Source organism: Sebastes fasciatus, chromosome 8 (assembly GCF_043250625.1).
Source record: "Sebastes fasciatus isolate fSebFas1 chromosome 8, fSebFas1.pri, whole genome shotgun sequence".
In the NCBI taxonomy this organism is placed as follows: Eukaryota; Metazoa; Chordata; class Actinopteri; order Perciformes; family Sebastidae; genus Sebastes; species Sebastes fasciatus.
Window position 1 is genome coordinate 3,124,663 of NC_133802.1, and position 20,383 is coordinate 3,145,045.

The 20,383-nt window shown below is 42.9% G+C and overlaps 1 protein-coding gene across 4 annotated transcripts in view; it reads right to left on the reverse strand.

Annotated features, from left to right (window-relative positions):
- Positions 1-20,383, reverse strand: part of agrn (agrin) — a 349,702-nt gene that overhangs the window by 68,121 nt on the left and 261,198 nt on the right. For all 4 annotated transcript variants that reach the window (XM_074642837.1, XM_074642838.1, XM_074642840.1 and 1 more), the window contains 7 exons: positions 19,342-19,539; positions 18,749-18,949; positions 11,033-11,175; positions 9,231-9,336; positions 4,678-4,797; positions 3,952-4,116; positions 1,255-1,398 (listed from right to left, as the gene is read on the reverse strand). In XM_074642837.1, the coding sequence (XP_074498938.1) occupies positions 1,255-1,398; positions 3,952-4,116; positions 4,678-4,797; positions 9,231-9,336; positions 11,033-11,175; positions 18,749-18,949; positions 19,342-19,539 (1,077 nt within the window). The remainder of the gene's footprint in view (positions 1-1,254; positions 1,399-3,951; positions 4,117-4,677; positions 4,798-9,230; positions 9,337-11,032; positions 11,176-18,748; positions 18,950-19,341; positions 19,540-20,383) is intronic.

Genomic DNA, 20,383 nt, shown 5'->3' on the forward strand with positions numbered 1-20,383 from the left:
TAATCATCAAATTGTCTAGTTACCTGTGCTTCACAAAGTGTGAATTATTCATGGTTTCCCAGACCACAGCATTTTGCCCAAACTGCCTTACTGTTGTGTAAAGGTGTGCACTCAGGATAATTTGGCTCTCTTTTTTTTTTCTCCCGAAGCACTCCAAAGCAGCGTTTGAAGCCTTGAAGTCGCCGCAGCAGGAGCTGTGGCCGGGGAGCCCACCATGCACCTGCCAGGCTGTGAGTGTGGGGTCTTTGCATTGTTGCAGCATCACAGAGGCTCAGAGTACCCCCCATCCCCTCGGCTCCTGCTTTCATGTGCTATACCACCTCTCAGTGCCTTGTCTTTTCATCTGGCAGGGTGTGTGGCGGAGTGCCCCACCACTGTGCCGGGACTGCTGACTTCATTAAGCGTTTGACTTCCAGTCGATATCTGATGGTGCATCTTAATCAAGAAGCTGCAGGGCCCCCGCAGCAGGAACTAACCTTTCCTTCAACCGGCTCCTGAGCTTGTGCTATCGCTGGGGCTGGTTTCATTATTAATCAAAGTCATTAATAGTCCAGAAGTATAAACATACACATACAAGTATTGTGAATAGGGCTGTCAATGGATTCAAATATTGAATCGCAATTACCGGATGTTTTTTTATCTGTCGAAAATGTACCTTAAAGGGAGATTTGTCCAGTATTTAATACTGTTATCAACATGGGAGTGGGCAAATATGCTGCTTTATGCAAATGTATGTATACATTTATTTTGGAAATCAATTAACAACACAAAACAATGACAGATATTGTCCAGAAACCCTCAAAGGTACTGCATTTAGCATAAAAATATGCTCAAATCATAACATGGCAAACTGCAGCCCAACAGGCAACAACAGCTGTCAGTGTGTCAGTGTGCTGACTTGACTATGACTTGCCCCAAACTGCATGTGATTATCATAAAGTGGGCATGTCTGCAAAGGGGAGACTCGTGGGTACCCATAGAACCCATTTACATTCACATATCTGGAGGTCAGAGGTCAAGGGACCCCTTTGAAAATGGCCATGACATTTTTCCCTCGCCAAAATTTAGCGCAAGTTTGGAGCGTTATTTAGCCTCCTTGGCGACAAGCTAGTATATGTATGTATGGTACCGATGGATTCCTTAGGTTTTGTAGTTTCACATGATGCCAGTATCTCCACTCTAGCTTTAAAACTGAGCCCGCTACAACCTCAATTCAACAGCAAATTTGCATTATTATTGCGCTATCTTTATCACCTTTGTCGCAGCCATTCATGCCCATCTTGCTTCCATCTGGACACACGTTGCACTTCATGCCCTTCACTCCCGTCTTGCAGGAACACAGACCCGACATCTGCTCGCAGTCGTCGCGGACCGAGCCCGTGGCGTCGCAGTTGCACGCTGCCATGGAGACGTAGAGGAAGGAAAAGGAAGAGAAAGATTGATGAGAAAACAAGTGTCAATTAGGGACAATAAGAGGACGAGGGATAAGAATAGCTTAGTTTATATAGTGTACACAGTGTGGTTGAGGCAAGCTTCGCCTCTGAACTTCACTTCAGATATATCTATGTCTTAGAGTCAAGGGTTGGGAATAGTTCACACAGCCTTAGGGGCCACAGAGGGAGGAGGAGGAGGAGTAGGAGGAGGAGGAGGAGGAGGAGGAGGAGGAGGAGGAGGAGGAGGAGGATGAGTGCGTAACCGAAACTGAAGAAAACAACCCCAGGGAAGGACATCAACCCCATCATGTTCCTGGAATCAATGATGTGTATTTTTTTTTCCTCCTCTCCTGCTGGATGTGGTATTGGTGTGCAGTCAGTGTGCTGTCTGCTTGCTGTGGGTAAACCTTGTTAAGGTCAGGCCACAGGTGACGCGCCCGCACGCGTCCTGCTGTTCTCTGAAAATGCTCCGTGGCGTCGGGAGGGTATGTCCTACGATACCTCAGCGGCAGGACACGAGCCGGTCACCATATTACATTACAGCGAGACAAACAAGAGGTCCTGACCCCGATCTCCACCGAATACAAAACAGTTCACTCAATACAGTTTTGACAGGACTAAAGGACACAGATTCTATAAAATGTCAAAGAGTTGAGCTTTATATTAAATGTAGGTAGTTTAGCTACTGTAGTAGGTTATTTACTGTCTACCCTGAATTCAAAGATATTTATCTTAGAAGTGAATACTCTTAGAGTTGGCTCAGTGCTATCAATTCAGTGAGAAATTTATTTTCCCGCTACTGCTGATAAATATATTTTCTCTCTTACCTCCAGTGGAATCTAGCTGTGTACATTTGGTTTCATTTGTCTGGGTTTTGAGATATCTGTCTCAAAAGCTTTTTGGACTTCATCCAAACACAATGAGGTGAATGGAATTGAGTTTTGTGAAAAAAAAATGAGTTTTAAAAACTACAGTAGAACATATTTTATCCAGAACCAGGTTCCCCTGTTACTATAGATACACACTGTCGTAAGTTATAAAAGGGACTATTTCTTTATTGGAAAGTAGTTCCAATGAAAACTGCCTACAGGGAGAATGTCATTGTTCAATGCTTTGATGACCAATTAAAATAAACGAATTAACCGCCAATAGAGTCATATTCTTCAATTTAAAAACGCTTACATTCTACCTGAAGCTCTTACAGTACGGACATCTGTAGCGTGTAAGTTTGTCCAGGAAGAGGGATCTCTCCTCCGTTGTTCTTCATGACGTTTGTCCCTTTTTTTGTTGATTGTAAAGCCCTCTGAAGCAAAATGTGTGACTTGTGACTTTGGGCTATATTGGACTATAGAAATAATAATAATTATAATTGACTTGACTGTTGAAGTCACAGGAGAAATCTCAGAGACGGGTATCTCAAAACCAAATAAAACACAACCACTCAGCCACTCGAGATCAGGGATGCACCGATACCGGATCGGATATCGGGCCAATACTGACTCAAATAGCTGCATCGGATATTTGTGACAATAGGGCCGATCTATTAAATTCAATTCTATGTTTATATACTTTATACATTATATATCGGAATATTAATTCCTGTTTAAGTTTGACCAATTTGTTGCTGCATTAAAAAGGTCAATTTTGAATATTTTTTTTACCAAGTTGCTGGTATAATATTTATAATTTTAGTAATAAATAACAATTCAGTAAATGTATATCTATGTATTTATTTGTTACATTTTGTTTTACAAAGTTAGGAACGCAATGTGAAGTCAAGCTTGATGTTGTCTTACACATAAAAGAATGATCCCAGTCACTTCCTCACAGTGAGGCATGCAGCTTATATAAAGGAATTGTCCAATACCCAAAGCCCAGGTATCGCTAACTGAACGAGACTGAAAAAGTTGGATAGGTGCATCCCTACTCAAGATAAGTGAGAAAATATTTTTTTGAGGAATTTGTGTGAACTGACCCTTTATGGAAAGAAGGATTTAAGCCGAAGTAGGCAAGATTGGAGCAAATATGATTAAAAAAAAGTTATTTTTATAAAACGGTCGCTATATCGTGACAGTAGTACATGAAAACCTGAAAAAAATCATGTGCCTCTGTGTCCTCCGGTGCTCCTAACAGTATTTGCAAGATTTCACAGACCGGAGGAAAACAAGCAGTAAGAGCTGATCTGAGGTCTGCTGTCCGTCTGCTGTCCATCTGCTGTCTATGAGAGCCGGCTGTTAATCATTCGCGAACTCCGACCAAACGGTCAAACTAGGCAGCGCTGATCAAATATGAATCAATATTATGTTACGTTAATGTCTATTTCTCTCCTCAAATGTTTCCAGAATCATCTCGTAGTGCACGGTTTAGCTGTAAAATTAGAAAGTTTGTGACGCCGCCGCCATCGTGAAATCTGGTGAAGGAACACCAAGTGACCAGCATTGCAACAAATCACTGCTCCAACGTGTAACGGTACAGTACAAGTACATTTGCTCAATGAGCACAGATATGAATTCCTTACGCGTGCAGCCGCTCATGTTCTCTGTCACGATGCCACGGAAGTTCCAGAAGCCCGGCTCGCAGCGGTCACACTTCTGTCCGCCGACACCCGGTTTACAGGAGCACTGGCCGGAGGCCGGATCACACGTCCCCTTGTAGGAGCCGTAGACGTTACACTGACAGGTACCTGAGGAGAACACGGATGTCACTTTTAACTCTGCAACACATCTTATCTCATACTTTGTGCTTTTCTAACTTATCATCACATAACTTACATCTGAATACTGCTTAGTATGACGGATATTCTGTATTAAAGATTCACACTAGGCTCAAATGTTGGCTAAGCCCTGTTCCACAAATAAAAAAGGTGGATAAAGTGTGCTTAGGTGAGTTTCCACGTTAAATCTCCGTAAATCCATAATTCAAAGTCTGCATTTTCTCCACCCATACTGTATCCCCCAGCTAACGGCTTGATGCAGCATTTTCTCCCCCATCTGTGTGCTATCATTCGTCAAGATCATCAGATGAAGAGATTTTTGCTGTTGATATGGTGCAGCATTATCATAATTATTCCTTGGATTAAGATGAAACGTTTCCAGCGCTGCAACTTTGGGAGCGTAATTGCAGTCAAGGACAATAAGTCCCATATGCTGAAATAGCCTGATAGTATCTTTTTTTCTTGTGTGTGTGCACACAACAAACTCAGGACACATCTAAGGGGTCAGCAGGGGCGTAGTAGAGGACTTACTGGGACATCCAGCCAGTCCGACTCCTAGGGCAGCCGTCATGTTGTCGTGGCAGCAGCCGTACACAGACAGACTGCAGTGCTTCGGTGCCGTCAGCTCGGGCAGAGATGTGGCTGAAATCACTGATGAGGTAGGAAGAGAAAAGGGAGGGAGGGATGGCACAAAGAGAGAGAGAAAAGAAACACCAACATTTAAGTGATTACGGTGGGTGGTGGTGGTGGGGAATTAGACAACACAATCTCCGAGCAGCATGGAACTTTTTTGCCAACAATGAGATTGGCTCGAGGGGCAGAGGTGGAGAGGCTGGCAGCCAGCTTCAAGATAACAATTCTATTTGCTACTTCCTCCACAATGGCTCAAAATCAGGGGGAAAATGATGCTATTACCTCCAGTGAAAACAAACAATGGCGTCGCTGGCGAATGCGCACAAGCTGACATTTACCACCTACGAGGAGGCATGTTCTCTTCATTTGTTCTTGTCTAATATTACGGAAATTGCACTGCTGCCCCTACAACCTTCCAGAAAAAAAAGGAAGCCTGCTGCATAATGTGAAGGAATGTGCCAAGCAGTTTGTGGCTGCGCTCGGCGCGCGGAGAGCTCCTTTTGTCTGCGGATGCGCCAGCCTTCAAACTTGTGTGACAGCTCCGAATAAAGAAGTACATTCAACAAAACACAAAACAAATGTGTTCCCGAAAAACCTGGCGCTTCTCCAGAAAATCGGAAGAGGACAACAAAACATACAGTGGGAGGAAAAGAGGGTTTGTTTAACGGCCGAGGCAGAAATATCGCTGGTTAAATTCTCTCCAGGCTTTGGAGTGAAAAGTAAAGTTGTAGCAATAGAAAGCAGAAATCCTCCACTCCCTCTTTTATCTTTCTTCTCTCTCTCTCCCTCTCTATTCCCCTCTTTTTCTTGTGTTGCTCATTTGGAGTTTGGAGGCTGGAGATGCGGGGCCCATAAATCACACTGTTACTGGTGTGGATATGAGCCTCGGCCTAATGGTGATGACTCGGCTCGCTCTTTTTCCAGTGCTTTCCCACTCCAGAGATGGGCTCCGGACACAGTTCATTTAACTTGCCACTTTCCGCCGCTCCATTCGGCTATCTGTACTGAGCCTATTAGGACAAGGGAAACTTTTAATTTCATATGTTCTTCCACCCTTCAAGGGGTTTTTCCTCTTCAGTGGCCATTGTCCGGCACAATGCGGCTCGCTGCGACGTGCAATATTACCCCGTAACATTTTCAAGGTCTGCTGCTGCGCTTTCTCCGCTGCAGTGATAGTCTCTTATATTCCCGCAAGGGCACATCTGTATGTCTTTGCTTGTCTCTAGTATGTATTTCTTTTGGATTTACAGAAATCCCTGACCCAGATTGGAGTTTTCAGGCAGCTACAAAGGATGGTTTGAAATGCTATGAGAGGCAAACTTTACAAAAAGTGTATGCAGCAGATGACACTGTTGACACCATATGCAAAAGTTTTTTTCTTCGTCAGAACCTCTAAAAAAAACAAAAAAAACAAGGTTGCTTTCATGCTCCGTTACTGAGAGCTGGTGTGTTTTGATAAGTTTCGAGAGTTGAGGTCAAATGAAGTTTCTCCTTACATAGCTAATGTGGAGGGCAGTGAAATTCCCCAAGATCTGAGTTTTTTTTTGCCATTTGCCAATAGGAGAGGAGAGCCCAGAGCTCTCGTACCCATAGAGAGCCCTTAAAAAAAAAAAGGGATTGATTATCCAAGGATGGTAGAGAGGCGTGACAGTCAGTGCCCAAGGAGGCCAGCTTAGGATGGAGAAGAATCTGCAGGGATATGTGTGAAAAACACTGGCAGCTCCCTCTTTCTCCCAGCCCTCTCCATCCTCCTCTATTTTAGACCCACGGGGAATCAAACAGGCCGGAATGATCACACCAAATCCCTTAAGTGCCTTTTGCTCTGCTCCCCGGCAAAAAGCTCTTCATTTAACATGTCCGCGGAGAGGAAGACGAAGGCTAACCTTTGTTACTCAGCCACTGATCTGACAACTATCCCGGCTGATAAATGACATTCATTTACATGCAAAGAGAGGGGTTTGGATATTAAAGTTAAGTGGGGTAAAGCGGTATCCCGAGGGGTTAAGACGCTAGCTCGTGAGAAAAAGGTTTAATGGTTTTGAATTGTCAGAACGTCTGTGCAGGAAAAGTGAATCATTATTGCTATCAGCTCGATCCGTACATGAGCCCGCGCATGAGAAAGATTCTTATCTCTGAACCCTAGCCAGCCCCCGAGGGAACGGTCACTTTCCAGATATGAAACGAGAGCGTGCTGAAAAGTCACGAGTGCGTTGAGACAAACTTCCCTGAGCAACTTACACAAATACACTCATCGTTAGGGACGGGTATTGTTAAGATTTTAGCAGTACAACTACTCTTACCGATACTGCTTATCGGTACTCTGACGCTTTGACGGTACTCTTAATGGTTCTTTTGTTGTTTTTTAAGAGAAAAAAAAATTAAAGAATATATATATAAATTTAATTTTCATGTGTTGAATTGTCATTATTTAATTATTGTGTATTATATAATGGAGCAATTAGGCTAACATAAGAGCCTTTTATACTAATATAGCCTAAAAAATTATATACAACTCAATAAATACTAGGGGTGGGAAAAAAAAAACAATTCATCGAGGTATCGCGTTTTTTTTTTTTTACGATTTTGAAATAGATTTTTTTAATGCCAGAATCGATATGTCTGCTTTGTTTGAGTCTATGCCGAGGTAGAAGGAAGTTACCGCTTTTATTGTTGTAGTCTGAGTAACGTGACGTCATATCACATTTTAAATCCAGCGTGGTAAACACAACACATCCAGTAAAGGATGGAAACACTTTGGGTTTCACACATTGCAGGAAAAGCAGAGCTATGGCTAAAGCTGCATGCTAACTCTGTTATGGACAGGAAACGTTCCATAAGCACCCATATACTGACATTTACATGTATGTATTCAAACGGCGCTGACGGAGCTGACCATGGATGTTTAAAGAGAACGGAGCCGACGGGAGAGCTAGAGACGGACTTGGCGAAGTTAGCGGAATACACGTACACACCTGTGACTACGTCTGGTTTTCAAAATAAGATGTTAACAAAGGAAACTGTATATACAAAATACATATATGGAAATAAGATTGATTGGATTATATTTACCGGAAGTATAAAACATTAAATGTCTCTTATAAATGAAAAATAAAATAGCACTAATTTGTGAGGGAAATGTCCATATTCTTTGATTTTTGGGTTGCTGGAACGATATATGAATATATAATGCCCGACAATGAAGGATATATTTGACTTCAGGATATCTCTGACTACATACATGCTAAAAATCAAACATTTTTACCGGATCAACTTAGATATTTTTCAAAGTAAAAGTCCCTAGTGTATGATTCAACTTTTAGTGTTAAAAAAGTTAACATAAATCGCAATAAATTGTAATATCGAACCACGATACTTGTAGAATCGCAATACTTAAAAAGCGCAATACATATTGAATCGGCAATATCATAATAATCGACTGTTACCTAAAGCCCCCGGACTCCACTGTTGTTAAGGGGTGAAGGCATTTCACTATATATAGCTAGGACACTCATTCAGTCATCCTCCCACTAGCTACAATCGTGAACAGGCTTTGGGCTCGTCTTTGGCTTAAACAAAAAAAGTCGAGTGTCCTAAGAGGATGCTCTGAGCGCTCTCAAACGAGATCTAGAAATGCTCTGATAATTTCAGGTGGAATTCATGAATATAGTTAGGCTATAGCTTAACAATCAGCTGGCTAATGGTTACTTTCAATCATTAATCCCATGTTTGTATAATTTAGTTAACTCTGTGTGGGCTCTAGGCTGCTAGCGTATATAACATAACATCCCTGAGGTGGATGGTGCACTATAGTCTGTTAAAAACCGCGCATTTCTCCACCTGTATCTGATGCACTTTGAATAGATGTTTTGACAGATTGCACTTTTGGCAGCGAGCATTGTCTGCATCGACTCGACTGAAGTATAACCACACTTTGGACCGTTTTGTGCTCTCCGCCGTTGTTGCTAAGAGCAGGCTCTCCGGTCTCTGTGTGTGTGTGTGTGTGTGTGGGAGAGAGATGCACACAGACGACAGGCTGAGAGAGAGATCTCTCCTCTGGATTGGAATATGCATCATTGACGAATATTTCAATTTTATTACAGATTAGAAACAGAATTTTCTGAGAGCCTAAATATATAGGAGATCAATTTTCTTAATTTCTCCAATAAACCGTTAACGTCGGAGCTTATCGATGCTACGGTCTTGAAAACCGTATACCAGGTTTCGGTTCCCATCCCTACACATGGTATTTAACCTTGACCTAATGGCTACAGCGGTCACACTGCAGAGACACAAACAGCAGCGCCGTCACACTGATATTCCAGCCACAGACTATTACTCCCAATCAATGGATGGAATGAATGCAGAAATGGGATGTCAATGACAATGAGTCTTGGTGAGGGTGCTTCTGCGCACTGTAATGACATTAACTGTGAGTGGTGTAATGTACCGACCTGCACAGGGTCCCTGATTCTGAATTAACAAGTGCTCTTGTTTTTCACATCTGGCCTTCTTCAGCTGGCACTCGTTCTTGTAGTTTTTCCCATCGGAGCCACAAACCTGCAAAACAATCAAAGGAAGTTGAGGAAAAAATGTCTTCTTCTTGCTCAGTTGTCACCACTTTCACCTAAGTACCACAGTTATTTCGACAACCACCTGTTGTCATGTGACCAAATCACCACACTTAGGTCATGTGATGACAACTGAGCCACATCCACGACAACAAAGCAAACTGACACTGATGAAGAACTTGAAATGTGGCTGAAAGCTCTGGGAAAAAACACGTAAGTGGACCTCTTTTTTTTGTCAAATGCCCTACATTGTTATTTCAGAACAAGTTAGACTACTCAGAAGTGCTATCAGTTGATATGTGAGTTGTACAATATATGTCATAGGACTGTTATTAATGAAAAAACAAAAAAACAAAAAAAACAAGGGCTGTCAAAGTTAACGTGATAATAACAGGTTAACGCAAATTCTTCTTAACGCCACTAATTTCTCAAACGCATTGACGCAACTTGCAATTTTTAGGTTGTTAAATGTAAAATGAAATAAGAAAAACCTAAGGAAACCATTGGTACAAACCATGTCATACTAGCTTGTCACCAAGGAGGTTAAATAACGCTCCAAACTTGTGCTAAATTTTGGCGAGATCAAACTGGAATGGCCATTTTCAAAGGGGTCCCTTGACCTCTGACCTCAAGATATGTGAATGTAAATGGGTTCTATGGGTACCCACGAGTCTCCCCTTTACAGACATGCCCACTTTATGATAATCACATGCAGTTTGGGGCAAGTCATAGTCAAGTCAGCACACTGACACACTGACAGCTGTTGTTGCCTGTTGGGCTGCAGTTTGCCATGTTATGATTTGAGCATATTGTTTTATGCTAAATGCAGTACCTGTGAGGGTTTCTGGATAATATCTGTCATTGTTTTGTGTTGGTAACTGATTTCTAGTAATAAATAAATACATACATTTGCATAAAGCTAGCAAATTTGCCCACTTCATGTTGATAACTATATTAAAAACTCTCCCTTTAAGGTATATTTTGAAAAGATATATATATATATATATTTTAAAAAATGTGTGATTAATTTGCGATTAATCACGAGTAACTATGGACAATCATGTCACTAATCACGATGAAATATTTTAATCGATTGACAGCCCTAAAAAACATTTTATGCAACTTTAAATGGTTTGGATGTGTTTGCCTGTATGTCCACAGGTGCACAGGTAGACAGGTACACATGAAATATATCTGCATTTGAATGACACAGAGCAGTGTCAGTGTTTCAGAGACATGAGAACAAAACTCATTTTTTGTCACACTTTTTCTGACTACAATTTGAGATGAGTATTTGCCACAAGGGTCCACAATGCTTTGGGTGATTTATACGGGAAGTATAATCTTGTCACGGTGAACTCCGAACCTTGATTTTGAAAGTTATTATATTTTTTAAAAATCTTTTTTAAATTTTGGCTAATTTGCACTAAGAAAAGCAGTTAATGTTTGCATTGTAACCACAAATGTACAGTACTATCACCTGGATTGCTTTTGATATTGAAAATATATGTTTAACAGGCAACAAATTATAAGGAGGGCTTTTTTAATATAACATTTATCCTTGATGATCTGTAGAGATGCAGCTCTCACATGTCTGATGTTTGTGTGTTTCAATTAGAATGAGTTAGGACTCTGAGAAAAACTTTTTTTTGCATTAAATGTGTTTTAAGGATTAAACCACGTACCGGGTTATTGGGAACACTTTGGCAGGTGAAGTCGCAGACGCAGCGGTCGTCCTCTGCGTCCTCGTCCCACGAGCCTCCGAACATGCGACAGCGGTCCTGTTCGCAGCTCTCCGCGCCTGAGCCTGACCCTCCTGAGCCACAGTCTGCATTATAAACACAACCAGAAATACACATTAATAAAACATACTAACACACCCTTTATCAGTGCATCAGTGGAAACAGTGTCCTACTTTCATCCCTCTTTAAGTTCAGGCTACATTTAAACATCAGGAACATAACAAAGTTAACAGATGATTTACATTTCCCTCACGCTGGTGGTGGGGAGAGGGAACCGAAGGCGCTGCTGGTAGTACAAGATAATGACCGACTGGAGTGAGGGAGAGAGATTGACTAAATAAATTAGACACAACATCTCGGCACCACCAGCGAGGCATCCTTTTCATTTCAATTAAATCAGAGACAAAAAGGGGAGGGAAGTATTAACGCTGGCCTCCAAGTGTGCAGAGAGAATCTGTGGCGAGGCCTGCTTTATGGGTGCCTGCTTCCTGATATGAGAACACAACTAATTGCAAAGTGCTCTGCAACATCTAATTATCGCCGAAAAACTTTAAAGAAAGTTGTCCCGGCAACTCTTTAAAGGGCTGGGAGTGAGTTTGTACACGTATGGATGTGTTTTAATAGTTTTTTTATTGCCAATGTGTGAACAGGTTGTAACCTAACATAAAAAATGAGACCTTCTGCGACTTTCTGTGTTTCCTCTATCAGCCTGTAGACCGCTTTTAATGTGAAGAATGCAGGACGATTTTCCGGGAAAATCTAACGGATGTAACGTCACGTGCGCTCGCCTTTAATTTCAGCTCCGCTTAGAGGGCTAATGGTACATGTCCACAGTGTCTGTCCTTTCCATGTTTCCCATTCATTGTCTATGTAAGCAGCCGTGCAATGCATTCTGGTAGCGTGGCGGCGCGATTCGAGAGACGGGATGTCACGTTGGCCGCTCCTTATTTGCATAAAGTTGACGTCCAGGCTACTTTATGCAAATCAGGGGCATCCGGTGTGACTCGCCGCCTCTGGAAACACCCCGAGAAACCTTTAAACTAACCCTTGTCAATCCGAAATAAGACGGACTTAGCAACTGCATCGCTTATTTCTCACGTAAAGTGTTTTCAGAAACATATTTTGGTGAACTATTTTTGTAATATAAGAGAAGTGCACTTTTCTGGATCGCAGTAAGTACGGTCTAAAAGAGGTAGCGAGACCAAACCGTGTCCCACAATCATTGTCCAAAACTGTTGTCAGTGTTGAACAAAACTTTAGCACAAGGTAAGCAATCCGTACATGAAGGAGAGGGGAAAAAAAACGTAACCGGCGGGACCGTTTGGAGTTTCATTTATGAAAAACAAATGGGAGGCTGTTGCAGAGCGCGGGCGAAGAGAGGGGGAGGATCCGGCTTTTGAAGTTGCAAATTTCACCTAGAGTGGAACTCCTGAGGGAGATTAGGTGAACGTGTGCGGAAGCAGGGAATGAAAGCATCAGCGCCGAAGATAGAGAGAATGTCAGACGGAGCGAGAGGCAGCCCGTGGGCTGGCAGAAAGTTCATCTGAAACAAATTTGTTATTCAAAAAAAAAAAAAAAGGAACGCCGTCCAACTAAAAGCTCCCAGTGGAGACGAGAGACTCACAAAAAAAACACATCAGGTAATCGAGGCGTTCTTTCCTCTTCCTGTCTTCTTTTAGGGCTCATTCAACTGTATTGATGCTTCACCTCTAATGGTGAAATCAATGTGGCAGCGATGGAAGTGCCACTTAGCATAACCCATCTTCTAAAGTAGATTACGGAGCAGGTCAGAGTGCAGGGGCGGGGCCGGTCTTTGATATGGGTCATCAGCAATGGGCTGTGACAGCTTTGAGTGGTCGATACAGTGGAGGGGCCTTCACTTCATTAGCGGTGGATACACCAGAGGAGCTGGAGCTTTGTGTAGAGGCCACATCCCCCCCACAAGCATCAGGACTTGTTAAGGACTCGCTCTGTCTCCATTTGAAGGCGGCGGAACCTCCGACCCGAATCCTTTTGCTTGATTTTGCTGTTGTAGCTGCTTATCGATTGCGAGCTACAGCCCCAGTTAAACATAACATTTTGTGACGGGGCTAATGCACAGGCTAATGGCTTTTCAACTGCCAGTGACATTATCGCAGGTATCTGAAGGGTACTTCAGATGTCATCAGCTGACTCCGGAACAGATCAGAAAGAGGAACAATAAGAGCGGAGGCTACCTGTATCTGTGCACGCCAGCTCAGCACGACACAATAAAATGGAAATGCGGGAGTAGCCAATTCATATTCCGCTCAGGCACCCCCGTGCAGAGACTAGATAAATAAATAAAAGAGGTAAAGACATTAGAATGGAATAAATAAAAGTGAAGGACGAAGGGGGTCCTAATTAGCTGTTGCTCTTTGATGCGCCCGCCACCCGCGCCGCCTGTGAACCTTTCAATTAATACATCCCCAGCTAAGATGGCTGCATCAGCTATTCTCTCTGCGCTGCCCATCCGTTCCTTTTTAGTCAATCATGTCAGAAAACCAGAGTCTATTTAGCCGAGGGAGCTCCATTAAGAAGACAGGATTCAGCGGCGGAGGGAAGAAAAGAAATGAATAGCAAAAGAATGATGTCCAGGGAAGACAGAGAGGGAAAAAAGAAAAAAACGTTTAGAAGGATTTGGCAGTGTAAATAATGAAAAATGGAGAAGTGACGGAGGAAGTGCTATCGTCAATGCTCTCGTAGAAGTGTGTGTTAATGAAAAAACAGAAGAAGAGGGTGAATAATAGAGGATAGAGAGGAGGAAATGTGTGTGAGATGCAGCCTGGGGGAAGCTGTTTTAACATTTATTAGCTCTAAGCTTGACTATCCGGAATGAATTATTAGATTATTAATCATTAGAGATATCAACAACGGAATCTTTAACTAGTCGTAATTACATTGTGACTAATCAGAATTTGTATTCAAGATATCTATAACGTCATTCTGACTAGTCAAGACAACAGTTAGAGATATCTGTATTTCAGATATCTGCAATGATGTCACTGAAAACGCCACTCGACTTGTCACACATCCTATTTGACAATTGCAGACATCTGTAATTCAGTTTTGACTATCCCAAATAATTAAGGATGCACAGATACCGATACCAGATCGGATATCGGGCTAATATACTGACTCAAATAGCTGGATCGGATATCGCTAAAGAAAATGTGTGTGAGATGCAGCCTATCGATCATTGTCCACCAGATTAGTCGTGTCTACATTGGCGACCCATGTCATTATGATACCTCTGATAACATGACCTGTGCGAATGTCAACTTGGACATCTATCATTTCGAAACAAATCCCCCCCTCTGCATGGTGCGTGTCACGGCAAAGATCGAAGACGACGGTGGCCTTTGCCTTTGTTTTCTCTCCATCTATCAGTCCCTCGTACGACCTGCTCTTGACGGATGTGACAGCGTGTTAGTCCAAAATAAAGTTCGGCATGATAGAGAGGGATGGAGCGTCACTCCCGGTGGGAAGAAGGGGACGCGGTGTTTGGAGATGGGTGAAGGAGAGAAGAGGTTTTGTTGCCTCAACAGAAGGTTACAAGCCCGGTGATGGATGGATCATGAAGGAGAAATCCGCTGATCTCACTCGATGAGCTCTTTTTACTTTGCTTTTTTTTTTTCATGCCCTTTCCTGTCTTTTTTGGAGCTGTATCGATCCAATATGTACGGGGTGTGGACCGTGCATCACTGTGTGATCCGGCGCTCATAATCTTGTTTATTAAATGCCTATTCAATTAAAAGGGGGCCGGGGCCCCCGTAGGTGATGCACTGCTCTCAGTTGCCACTTTGTCAGCGTCGGGGAAAAGAAGCTGAGGCCAGGCCTACCCGAGTGTGAAATTAAACAGGTGATAAATTTCCCTGTATGGCCAACAGTGGGAACACTGTCATTTTTCATTACTGTTAAACAAAAGGCGGAAGAAAACAACTTCCATTTTTATGCTCCGTGGCCCCCCTCCCCACCCCCAGCAAGACTAATGAGGATGCTTCTTAAGTCAGGTCTATACGTAAGCGTATAAATCACACGTTCACTTCCTCTGCTGGCTTATCTTAGATATGAAGTATGGAGTGGGGGGGTTGTGCACACCGGTGATGTAGAGCTTCGCTGCTGTCTAGAAAATACAGTCTTTGCTCTTATGGATTGTGACACACTGCTGTAATACACTATATATACTATTATTAAACCACCTGTACAGCTAGGCAGGGATCCATACATCAACAACAAAACCCTTTTTGCAGCATCCTCACAGCCAAACACAGATATTTCAAGTGGGGGAAAAACAGCCACTTGGTCTTGGTCGTTTTACAATCACACCAGACTTCCTGTGGAGTGTCTGGGTCAGATCTGAGGGGACTGAAAAGGACCAGGAGGACACAGAGCCTGCAGATTTCAACCCCTAGGGTGAAATTTATCGATAGCAGACAATCCCATCTCCAACCCCTATCTGTGAAAGCATCGGTGCCCCTTTTGTCGAGAGGCACAATTTTGACGGAGAAGAGTGCAAAATGGAGAGAGCGACATGAGTGGGTGGGATGGCAGGGAGCGAAAAAAAAAAAAGATTCTATTGTGTAAGCCTGATGGTTTTCTCTGAATCAAAATGAGCAACTGATGAAAAAAAAAAAGGAGGATGTTCAGAGACAGTACGAGAGAGAGAATGAAATAGGAAAAAAAGATACGCCATTAGGCGCCACAAGCAAAGCAATGCCCTTGGGGAGGTAGAAGAGAGCATTTTTTTGCCTGATGCAAGACAAGCGGCTGCAAGAGTGTGTAGATGTAGTGTAGTGTGTGTGTGTGTGTAGTGACAGTGAGTCTGCATCGCGGGCATGCAGTTTCACATTTCTTCATGCTCCACATACAAAAAAGGTCACTCGTCTCAGTCAATGAAATGATGTTAAATCGACCACAAGAAGCTTTGGCGGCACGATTCGCCTCACGGGCCCGTGGCCAATACGGTAGACAATGACGGGAAGAAAAAAAAGAAAGAAAAAAAGAAAAGAAAGAAAACACCGCTGGCTAGCAATCAAAATGGAAGAGGATTCCTCTCATCTCTATTTGCTCTGTGTTCCATCTGCCCCCTCTTTTCTTCTCTCCAGCCATCCCTCCTGCTGGCAGGTGTAATCTGCTCCCCTTCACACCTTGTCAGAGGATGACTATGTTCGCTGTGACGACCCAGCAGTCACGGGGGAACGGCACCGCAGCCGACTGCATGACAACCAGAGGTTGGCACGTTGCTCCCTCCAGAGTTGTCCCCGAGACGGGCCGAGCGAGGGGGGCTGTGATATCCTGCCTCGGTCTGTCAGCGCTGATCAAGATATGATTTGCACGCTGAATTAGATCTCGTTTATTCGGAACGACGGAGCTACCGGCGTAGAAATCAGGGATACTCGCATTAAGTGCCATCGGTCACGCACTTAAAAGCGTAATTGGATAGAAGGGCTTGATAAAATGTACGCCGTAAATTCTCAAACAAAAAGCCAACACAAACAAATAAAAGCCGGCCCCCCTAATAAAAGCAGAGTGAAATGACTTCATGGCTCATGTGGTAAATTCAGGAAAATGTTCATGTGACACCCAGCAGACTGCTAGTTTCTCTTTTTAAAAGAAATACTGTTCTCATTCACTGATATCCTCCAATCACTTCTAGTTGCTGTTCTTTTGTTCGGTGTTAAGCTACTGTCTGCCAGTGAAACGAAACACTTCCTGCAGATATTTCACATTAAAAGCCTACTAGCAAAAGGGTTTTTATGTCTTATAAGGCTTTTAACATCTGTGCAAGAACGATTGAGATTCACTGACAGTAGCTTAAAGGGATAGTTCAGGTGTTTTGAGTTGTATGAGGTACTTATCCATAGTCAGTGTATTACCTACAGTAGGTGACGGTTGGCACGCCACCAGTTTGGAGAAGCAGACAGGAGTTACTGCACTGGAGCAAAGCAATGTACTGCTCTGGACGGGACCGGCAGCAAAGCATATTTTAGACACCTAAAAGAAAGGCCCACCTAAACAAATCAATATCAGCTTAAGTGTACACTGTATTTAGAATTCTTTCAGTGCTTTACTTTACCGTGAGACAACCATTTGTGACTCTTATATCCATCCATGCTCTTCAAAGCCACCAGACTCCATTGGAAAAAAACAGTATTTTTACCTCGCAGAACACGGGAGTTGCCGGTCTACCGCTGCCTCGATCGGTTATTTTGTGTTACGGTGTGACTTTGGTTAGTTCGGATTCACCAAAGTCACACAATAACACAAACAAAACTAACTGGTCGAGGCAGGGGAAGACCGGCAACTTCCGTGTTCTGCGATGAAAAATATTTGGCTGTACCGCAGAGGGCCAGCCCTACAAACGCAAAAGCCTGTCACTGACTGAGTGATGAAGTGACACGATTGGTGAGCCGAGCGTTGGAGTTTCCTCATTGTTCGTCGCTCTTTCAAAATGAAAAGGCGGGAACGGTCCTTTTTATGCAAATGAGCCCATCCAGCGCGACACTTCTGGCTCATGAAACTTATACTGAGCTGTCAAACTAGGCAATCTGGTTCTAAAATGAAACGAGATTCAGCGGTGGCATAAACTATTGCTTGCTTAAAATGTTTTCAGACGTAGATTTTGGTGGATTGTTTAGACAGAATAACAGAAAGTATAGGAGCAGGCCGCCATGTTGTTTCCTGTTTGAAACGGCGAGCAGAAAACCAGGGACCAATCAGGTTCATTCAACGATAGGGTACGTCACCGCTTGGTGGACATGTACCACTGGATTTAACATTATAGACATGACCACTGACTACTTGTGTAACAATTTAGCCACAAATTTACAGACTGACCGTACACAGTCCAGACATATACTCAGTTTGACCGAGTCTTGTTTCAGTCTGGTTGCTTTGGTGAGAGCATAGAAAACGGAAACCCTCGGAAACATGGACTATATAGCTGTCTCACGCTGGCAAGGTAAACTGGCGAAAATATTCTAAATATAGCGTACACCTGCTCCCTTGTTGGTACTCCTGTCTGCTTCTCCAAACTGGGGGCGTGCCGACCGCTGTCTACTGTAGGTAATACACTGACTATGGATATGTACCTCGTACAGCCCCACTTCAAAACACCTGAACTATCCCTTTAACGCTGAATGAAATTAGGACCAACAATAATTTGAATCTCTTGAAACAAGTAAAATGGGGGAAGATCCATAAACAACAAACAGCAGCAGCAGCAAATAAGAGAAGAAGCAGACCAGAAAACAAGGAGGCTTCTTACTAAGATATGACCAAATATAATAAAATAAGGTAAATTACAAATAAAAGGTTGTTTTAAAATTTGCAGTAGCAGGAGAAATGAAGTGTAAGAGAGATGCACGGCCTAAGCATGAAAATGTGCAGCTGAACTTAATCACCCAGAAGTCCTTTCTGTACCTGTAACAGGGTTTTGTTGATGGACACGCAGTATAACTTTCACTCCATCTTTCGCTATGATAGCCCGTTGGCATGCTGCTGGTGGCATCTGCGACCATTATGGAAATCCACACATGACTGGACCACCATACCAGAGGTCAGTTGATAAAGATAATTACACCATTTGTTTGGCCGATTGGTTAACACAATCACACCGTTTCAAAGTCCATTTCCTACCTTCGTCGCAGCTGCCGGTCTTCGCCACGTCAATTCTCCTCTTCTGCAAGCAGGACGACACGCGGAGTTCACACTCGTTGACGTAGGTGGATCCGTCGCTGCTGCACACTGGGGAGAAGGCCTCGTCTGGGCACGGTGGGCACTCGCACTTATTCTGGACACACCGGGCACCCCAGGCACAAACAGTGGTGCCGCATGTTTCTGAATCAGAGCGTGATGGGTCAAATGCATGGAGTTGTTTTGATGTATTTCATTCACAGCAGACCTTAAAATGAGATTTCTCTGGTTCTTTCCTAATTGCCATGCATGCCACTTCCTCTTGTAAAATATCCCTCTCTTAAAACTGACATATACAGGTTCCCTTAGTAATTCTCCATCTGTCCAAGTTTGTTAGACTACGAACCGGCTGCCTGCGGCTGTATGATGTCCCTGTCAGGCTCTACTTAAATTTTTTTATCCACATTTAATTCAAAGCTAGAGAAAAATAACTCCATACATCTGTGTTTTACCTATCAATGTCCTACATTTGACTCATAATATCTAATAAGTCTAATAAATATTAGACATATAGTATAGATGCATGCATTACTTACTGCACTCTCCCTGGCTGACCACTCGGAGGTCCATCTGCTCTTTGCAGGCCCGCACGTGCAGCTCACACTCGCTGTTGTAGGTGCTGCCGTCGCTGCCGCACACAGCCTGGTGGGACTCCACACACTCCGATGCACACACACACTGGCCACTCTGGGCATCGCAGATTGCCCCGAAAGAGCAGTTGGCACACGCCTCATCTAGATGGAGATAAGGGAGAAGGATCAGTGTGTGCGTTTCAGCTATTTTTTACATGACTTTGGTGGCAACTCGGCTCTAATAAATGCCCTGAATTTGGAAAATATGAAGTCCCTTTACACATTTGATATTTTGATGTGTGGTAGACTATTAATCGAGATTTATCGCAAATACATTTTTTATCTGTTCAAATTGTACCTTAACGGGAGATTTGTCAAGTATTTAATACTCTTAACAACATGGGAGTGGGAAAATATGCTGCTTTATGCAAATGTATGTATATATTTATTATAAGAAATCAATTAACAACACAAAACAATGACAGATATTGTCCAGAAACCCTCACAGGTAATGCATTTAGCATAAAACAATATGCTCAAATCATTACATGGCAAACTGCAGCCCAACAGGCAACAACAGCTGTAACTTTGGAGAGTTATTTAGCCTTAGTTTCATATGATGCCAGTATCTTCACTCTAGCTTTAAAACTGAGCCCGCTACAACCTAAAAATCACAAGTTAGGTTAATGACGCTTTGACAGCCCTACTTAAAATGGATCAAATTTGTAGCATGTCATTAATCTGCAAACACACTGCAGTGCATTTTAAACTGATCTTGTTTGGATGTTAAAGTTGCAAAGGAATCAGTTTTTGCCTCACTACACATCCTTAGCTCTGCATTTTACTGTACATATTCACAAAAACTACATAACTATAGGCACAACATTCATTTTAAAGAACTTTTGTGGTCAATATTAAAGCAACTTCTGTGAAGATAATTTTATTGAGGCACAAAGAAAGCGTTAACATGCTATTTACAGATTTACTTTTCCTGTGTTTTAACATT